The following is an 8420-nucleotide window of genomic DNA, read 5'->3' as shown; positions in this document are numbered from 1 at the left end:
GATACCATTCATTCCATTCCAGACGGTATTATGAGTCCATCCTCCCCAATTAATGTGCCACCAGTCACCTGTGGTACTAGTATACAGCTAAACTACTTTACAGGTTAGGTTACTTTGAAGCTGACCTTGATGTTATCCTTCTAATATATGGGGGGATATAGTCTATATTCCAGTGTACTGGCAGTGGTCGCCGTGATACCCTGAAAAGAGCAATAGATTAAAGCAACTCTGTGAAAATGAGATTAAGATCGGTAATGACTCAAGCTCCTGTGCTGCACTGCTTTAAATAGATGCTAAGCATTGTGTATGGACACCCTTAATGGGTTACTGCAGTGGTTATTCAAACTTTTTTAGCGGGGACCCTATTTTTTCCGCCAGAATTTTTGGGGACCCCATTCCACCCCAAATCACATGGCACAGCCTAAAATCAGTCAATTTAGATTTTTACATCAACAAATAACCTTCAATTCATTACACTTTCATCTCTTATCGAAATTAAATACATTTACTCAATAAAATGTCTTTTTTGATATTTTTTTATATTGTCGCATCCAATAATCTGTACTTTTAATGTTTTGTTCCTTTAAAAAAAATCTATATATGTATTGTATTTTTTTGGGCCTCCCCACTGCTGTTCCCCCAGTGGGGTCGTGACCCCTACTTTGGTGACTGTGAGAATGACCCTATGTTGCTAGGTGGGAACCATTACCAGATTTGCCTATCTATGGGGCGGCAGGTAGCCTAGTGGTTAGAGCGTTGGACTAGTTACCGAAAGGATGCAAGATCGAATCCCCGAGCTGACAAGGTAAAAATCTGTCATTCTGCCCCTGAACAAGGCCGTTCTTAGGCCATCATTAAAAATAAGGATTTGTTCTTAACTGACTTGCCTAGTTAAATAACGGTAAAATAAATACAAATGTGTGGACTACCTGATTCTTTGTAAGGAAAGAGAACAGGGTGGGTCATGGTAGAATATAATACAAGTTAATTAAAACAGAGAATGAGCATTTATAATGAACAAGACAACAGCCACTGCAGGTAGAGTCAGAGCCATATGTTTAGCTCTTTACCAAGCAGAGATATTGCTACAGCAAGCCAATTACATCAGATATGGCACATTGCCACTGGGTCTTTCAGGATATGGACCAGCAATGAAGGACATGGACAAGAAGGAACAGGATAAAGCTGTGAATACTGTTAGTGCTGGATGGGGATGTGTCCGCTCTCCGGCGACACCTCGCGGTCACATAGAGAAGCTGCATCAGTTTCATAACAGCACTTTTATTTTGACATTATAACAACCCGGAAGTTGGTTGTGCGACCGACAAATGGCAGCCGCCGGTAACTCGAACACACCGATGTGTCCACGGGTTAAAACTAGAAACACAAACAATTGTACCCCTCTTAGAGCTCTGCCAGCTGTCTTGCTGGTAAACAACTTTACTTAATTGCAATTTCCAAGACGCTGGAGAGTTTAGCCTACAGCTAAGTTAGTTAGTTCATGCTTTTTTTGCGATGGATCTGTTGGAGCCTCCCACGCCGGTGAAGGATAATGCTTCCTCTCCTTCGGAGTCCAAAGCCAAGAACTGCGATCTGACCCCCGCAATGAGAGCCAAGATCGAACGAAACAGACAGCGGGCTCTGATGCTGAGGCAAGCCCGACTGGCCAGCAGACCATCAGCAGGAGAAGGGGGTGGAACCTCGGCTAAAGTCGCTAAGATAGTCGACTCTGGAGGAGGTTTCTTCATTGATGAAGAAGAGGAGGGACAGGAGGAGCAAAGGACAAAGGAAGTGGTGCATCAACCAGGTATGTGCATTTATAGTTAATCAAATATGGCAGGGGGAACTATTCATATTTGTTGCATGATGTAAACTTCAGACGTAATCAAATCTCCTCCTGTGTGTCTGGTGTAACAAAGGAAGATGCATTGTTTGTTCATGTGCGCCCCTTTGTGGATTCATGTAATACCACATGCCAGTTGCTGAGTGGAGTCAGTTTCTTTCAATCAGGTATTACTATTGTAAATTATGTCCATAATACATTATTTATGGCACAGTGACAACCAACAAACCACTATCTGAATGACTAGTAGATACTTGTTTTACTGACAAGACACCTTGGCTGACCTCTCTTCCTAGCACTCTCTCTGCATTGATTGTGATTCTGGATACATGTGTGTGTGTGCTAAAATGACTCAAATGTAATAATTTAAGTGTAGTAGTAGTGTATTGTTGAGCCTGGGTGCCAGTCTGCTTGGCATCACAATTCCATAAGCAGTGTCTGCGCTCTTGAAAACTAACTGGCATTCAGGCTAGTGTTGAGTTCTTCTGCTCTCTGACTGTCTTCCTAGCCCCGGTGATAGAGGCAGACTATCTGCTGTGTGATGACTGTGACAAGCCGTTTATGGATTCCTACCTTAGCAACGGCTTTGATCTGGCAGTCTGTGACAACTGCAGGTAAAAGTATTCTTGTCTCAATGACAACAAGCACAAATAACTATATATATATATATATATATATATATATATTGTACAGTGTGCTTCTCATAAAAGTGTTCACATACAGTACCAGTCAAAAGTTTAGACACACCTACTCATTCAAGGGTTTTTCTTTATTTTCACTATTTTCTACATTGTAGAATAATAGTGAAGACATAAACTATGTAATAACACATGGAATCATGTAGTAACCAAAAAAGTTAAACAAATGAAAATATATTTGAGATTCTTCAAAGTAGCCACCCTTTGCCTTGATGGCAGCTTTGCACACTTAGCATTCTCTCAACCAGCTTCATGAGGAATGCTTTTCCAACAGTCTTGAAGAAGTTCCTACATAAGCTGAGCACTTGTTTGGCTGCTTTTCCTTCACCTTGCGGTCCAAATCATCCCAAACCATCTCAATTGGGCTGAGGTCGGGTGATTGTGGAGGCCAGATCATCTGATGCAGCACTCCATCACTCTTCTCCTTGGTAAAATAGCCCTTACACAGCCTGGAGGTGTGTTGGGTCATTGTCCTGTTGAAAAACAAATTATAGTCCCACTAAGCGCAAACCAGATAGGATGGCGCATTGCTGCAGAATGCTGTGGTAGCCATGCTGGTTAAGTGTGCCTTGAATTCTAAATACATCACTGACAGTGTCACCAGCAAAGCACCATCACACCACCACCTCTATGCTTCACAGTGGGAATCACACATGCGGGGATCATCCGTTCACTTACTCTGCGTCTCACAAAGACACGGCGGTTGGAACTAAAAATCTCAAATTTGGACTCATCAGACCAAAGGACAGATTTCCACCGGTCTAATGTCCATTGCTCATGTTTCTTTGCCCAAGTAAGTCTCTTCTTCTTATTGGTGTCCTTTAGTAGTGGTTTCTTTGCATCAATTCGACCATGAAGGCCTGATTCACACAGTCTCCTCTGAACAGTTAACGTTGAGATGTGTCTGTTACTTGAACTTTGTGAAGCAAACTCTAATGAACTTATCCTCTGCAGCAGAGGCAACTCTGGGTCTTCCTTTCCTGTAGAGGTCCTCATGAGAGCCAGTTTCATCATAGCGCTTGATGGGTTTTGCGGCTGCACTTGAAGAAACGTTCAAAATTCTTCAAATGTTTCGTATTGACTGACGTTCATGCCTTAAAGTAATGATGGACTCTTTGCTTATTTGGGCTGTTCTTGCCATATGGACTTGGTCTTTTACCAAATAGGGTTATCTTTTGTATACCAACTCTACCTTGCCACAACACAACTGATTGGCTTTAACACATTAAGAAGGAAAGAAATTCCACAAATTAACTTTTAACAAGGCTCACCTGTTAATTGAAATCCATTCCAGGTGACTACCTCATGAAGCTGGTTGAGCGAATTCCAAGAGTGTGAAAAGCTGTCATCAAGGCAAAGGGTGGCTACTTTGAATAATCTAAAAAATACATATTTTTTTATTTGTTTTACACTTTTTTTTTTGGTTACTACATGATTCCATATGTGTTATTTCATAGTTTTGATGTCTTTGCTATTGTTGTAAAAGGTAGAAAATTGTAAAAATAAAGACACCCTTGAATTAGTAGGTGTGTCTAAACTTTTGGAACTGTATGTGCAGGACAAGTTGATCAGTAGAACAGGTTTACTATAACCACATTCACTATAAAACTTTTTTTATTATTTAACTAGGCAAGTCCGTTAAGAACAAATTCTTATTGACAATGACGGCCTGCCGGGGAACAGTGGGTTAACTGCCTTGTTCAGGGGCAGAACGACAGATTTCTTCCTTGTCAGCTCAGGGATTCGATCCCGCAACCTTTCGGTTACTGGCCCAACGTTCTAACCACTAGACTGCCTGCACTGCAGTATTACATACAGTGCTTTAACTTCCGTTGTATTTCATTGTGCTTCAATGGTAAGAGGATGCCAAAATGCATCTGAAGAGGTATTCTATCTTGTCTTCCCCCTGTTAATGCCCCCCCCCCCCCCCCCTCTCCCATCAGAGACAACGAGGTGAAACACAAGCTGATATCCCGTACGGAGGCTAAGCAGCTCTACCTACTGAAGGACTGTGACCTGGACCAGAGGGAGCCAGTGCTGAGGTTTGTCCTGAGGAAGAACCCACACAACCCTCACTGGGGAGACATGAAACTCTACCTCAAGCTGCAGGTAGGACGAGCTAACCGATCACTGGTTCTAACCGGCTGCTTTCCCTCAGCCTGGTAAAACCAGACTGAACACTCTGCTCTGACCAATATTGTTTCAATCAGTTTGAATGCCAGTCTAGCTTTCCCTCACCTTGTCCTCAACTGACTGCCACTGTACCAGTTTTCCCCTACTATTGTTTGTTTACCTCTACCTGGACTTGTCTATAGGAACAGTGTTCAGTTTCAAAATGTTGCATGCATTTCTTAATGATGAATGCACATTTAATGGTAAATACACTACAGTTTAAAAGTTTGGGGTCACTTAGAAATGTCTTTGTTTTTGAAAGAAAATATTTTGTACATCTTTTTTGTCCATTAAAATAACATCAAATTGATCAGAAATACAGTGTAGACATTGTTAATGTTGTAAATGACTATTGTAGCTGGAGACGGCAGACTTTAAACATTTTTTTTAATGGAATATCTACAGAGGCCCATTATCAGCAAACATCACTCCTGTGTTCCAATGGCACGTTGTGTTAGCTAATCCAAGTGTATAATTTTAAAAGGCTAATTGATCATTAGAAAACCCGTTTGCAATTATGTTAGCATTGCTGAAAACTGTTGTTCTGATTTAAAGAAGCAATAAAACTGGCCTTTAGACTAGTTGAGTATCTGGAGCATCAGCATTTATTTGTGGGTTTGATTACAGGCTCAAAATGGCCAGAAACAAATAACTTTCTTCTGAAACTTGTCAGTCTATTCTTGTTCTGAGAAATGAAGACTATTCCATGCAAGAAATTGCCAAGAAACTGAAGATCTTGTACCACGCTGTGTACTACTCCCCTCACAGAACAGCACAAACTGGCCCTAACCAGAAAAGAAAGAGGAGTGGGAGGCCCTGGTGCACAACTGAGCAAGAGGACAAGTACATTAGTGTCTAGTTTGAGAAACAGCCTAGAAGGCCAGTGTCCCGGAGTCGCCTCTTCACTGTTGACGTTGAGACTGATGTTCTGCGAGTACTATTTAATGAAGCTGCCAGTTGAGGACTTGTGAGGCGTCTGTTTCTCAAACTTTTCAAAACGTTTTACGTTGCGTGAACCAGCCGTATTTAGGTTAGATCAGTAAACATGATGTTGTGCTGTGTTCCCAGGTGGAGAAGCGCTCCTTAGAGGTCTGGGGCTCTGAGGAGGCCCTGGAGGAGGCCAAGGAGGCCAGAGAGGAGAACAGGGAGGTGCAGAAGCAGAAGCGCTTCAACAAAAAGGTTAAAGGTCAGTAACACTGTTTTCTGATCCTCACTCAGACATAATGCCATATCAATAAGTAAGTCACTTCTAATCCGAATTCTCAGATTAGCAATTGTTGGTAAAGTTCATGTTTAAAAATCTAGTTGCAACAGGGAGACATCATCCAGCAGAGAAAATGTCTAACTGGCCTCTTGGGGACAGGTCCTTTATATCCTAATCAGACAGCACCAAATGTTCTGGAAACACCAGCCTCTTGGAGACAGGGCCTTTATATCCTAATCAGACAGCACCAAATGTTCTGGAAACACCAGCCTCTTGGGGACAGGTCCTTTATATCCTAATCAGACAGCACCAAATGTTCTGGAAACACCAGCCTCTTGGAGACAGGTCCTTTATATCCTAATCAGACAGCACCAAATGTTCTGGAAACACCAGCCTCTTGGAGACAGGGCCTTTATATCCTAATCAGACAGCACCAAATGTTCTGGAAACACCAACCCTTGTGAGGCTTGTGAGTCTAAACGAAAAGGCAGTGACTGTCAACTGCTACAGAATCAGAGTTCACAGAACATCATCAATACAATACAACAGTGAATAATCAGTGTGACCTCGGTCCTTGTACATCCAGTCTGGCGTCAACCACCGTCTACATATATGACAATAACGTTCAGTATCGAGTCTATTGACCATCAAACCTGCACCTTGAGTGTCACAAATAGAACTCTGGAAATAGAAAATATATTTACATGCTAAACATTGAATGAATCCCTCCAAACTGAATATGAACTTTAGTGATCCTAAATTTCCCCATTAGTCACCTTTTGTCATTACAAAACTCTGGGAGATACAGTAACATAGATAAAACACTAGCACCTCCAGTGGATTATAGAAAGCAGGTTATTGTTTTATTTCTTCATTATTGACTTAAAACGAAAAAGCCATTTGTGCTTGCCATTTTTGGGGGGCGGGGTTTATTGCGCTTATGTATCAGAAGGCTGTGAACACAAAAACACAAGTGATACTGGCAAACAGTGTGCAGGTTTTTCTTTTGTCTTTATTGAATAATTCCTACACACCTGTTATTGATCATTTATTGGATTGTTCTTTTCTCTGTCGTGACCAGAGCTCCGCCGTGCAGTGAGGAGCAGCGTGTGGACAAAGGACACCAGTGCTCACCAGCACGAGTACGGCCCTGAGGAGATAGTGGATGAAGAGGAGGATCTCTACAGGAAGGTCTGTAACACCTGCGGACATGAACTGACCTATGAGAAGATGTAGACTAGTGTCCTTTAAACCGTATCCCGGAGGCTCACAGCCTTGAGTTATTTTTTTTTTGTGGACCACTGGTGATACACCTGACATGTCAACTGAGATTCAAATGACCAATACTTCAAGACGCGGCGTCTTGAAGCTGAAGCACGGAGGCCTACCTGAAATCATCTCAGCACATGCCATACACAAATAATCCACAAGAGGGCATCAACACATTTTTTTTTTTACAGAGAAATGTTGTCCTGCTCAGTCTGGTCATGGCTGTTATATTATCAACTGTCTAGCATGTTAAATTCCATTTTGTAATGTAATGTGTAGAAGGATCTGCATGTGCAAAATAAATATATTTTTCCATAATGTGATCACTTTTGCATCTGTACTTGACTTGTTTTAGATCTGTAAACAATCTGTAAAACAAATGTGCTCTTGGTTAAGATGGACAATTATTGTACTAATCCAGAATCGAGAAATTGATTTCATTTGCATAAAATTAATTGAAAATTGTAGTCAACTGTCTTTGCTTTCTGTTGCAGAATCGCGCTGTAATTAATGGGGTCGTTTTATGATCTGCGTTGTTAGATTTTGGTCGCCTGCTCAACTCCGTGCTCATACTTGAATATTTTGTGGGCAATTATTTCTGAAGCAACCTTCGGTCACAACCACCTGCACGTAGTTCATCTAATGAGTGAAGGACTCCATTGTCCAGACATCACTAATCTAAAAGGGAGCAACTGACAAGGTACAAAATGACGCCACCATTTTAATTAGAATTGTATTATTTTGTCCAACAATCTAGTTAATGTAACACGTATCGTCCTTCTTTCCTCTTTGCAAATGAAAGCTGCTTCACAGTAGTTATTGGACGTGACTCAGCATGTCGTACTATATCAATAAATGCAGTGCTTCATGGTTGACTTTTTATTAAGGGGGGTCGGGGGTCTAAAGCAGGATCATCAACTACATTCAGCCGCGGGAAGAAAAAAAAATCCATACAATTTCTAGACTGCAAATTGACCGCAAGAAGCCCAAAAACTAAAACATAATCATTTCCAACATTGCTTACATTTTGTATACGATCTCACATCTCTATTATGGGTGGGAATACTTGGGAACAGATTTTCAAAATGAAAATCTCTTTTTGCCCAGAAAACTTGGGGAGCCAAATAAAACCATGCACGGGCAATAGTTTAGGGCACCCGTTGGGGGATCCTGGCCTAAAGGTGGCAAGTCTGATGAGGGTCAAACACTTGATATTAGAGCTCTGGAGTGGCTT

General features: G+C 41.5%; 1 protein-coding gene across 1 annotated transcript; it reads left to right on the top strand.

The window, feature by feature from the left end:
- The first annotated feature begins 1313 nt into the window (after window positions 1-1313).
- LOC139418883 (DNA repair protein complementing XP-A cells homolog) lies at window positions 1314-8362 on the top strand. The gene is made up of 5 exons (XM_071168648.1): window positions 1314-1807; window positions 2352-2457; window positions 4485-4650; window positions 5782-5899; window positions 6999-8362. Exons 1-5 carry the CDS (start codon window positions 1516-1518, stop codon window positions 7151-7153), a joined length of 837 nt encoding a protein of 278 aa, XP_071024749.1. The 5' UTR covers window positions 1314-1515; the 3' UTR covers window positions 7154-8362.
- Window positions 8363-8420: the final 58 nt, after the last annotated feature.

Source organism: Oncorhynchus clarkii, chromosome 10, assembly GCF_045791955.1.
Source record: "Oncorhynchus clarkii lewisi isolate Uvic-CL-2024 chromosome 10, UVic_Ocla_1.0, whole genome shotgun sequence".
In the NCBI taxonomy this organism is placed as follows: Eukaryota; Metazoa; Chordata; class Actinopteri; order Salmoniformes; family Salmonidae; genus Oncorhynchus; species Oncorhynchus clarkii.
The sequence above is the reverse complement of the archived record's forward strand: the minus strand, read 5'-3'. Positions and strand labels throughout refer to the sequence as shown.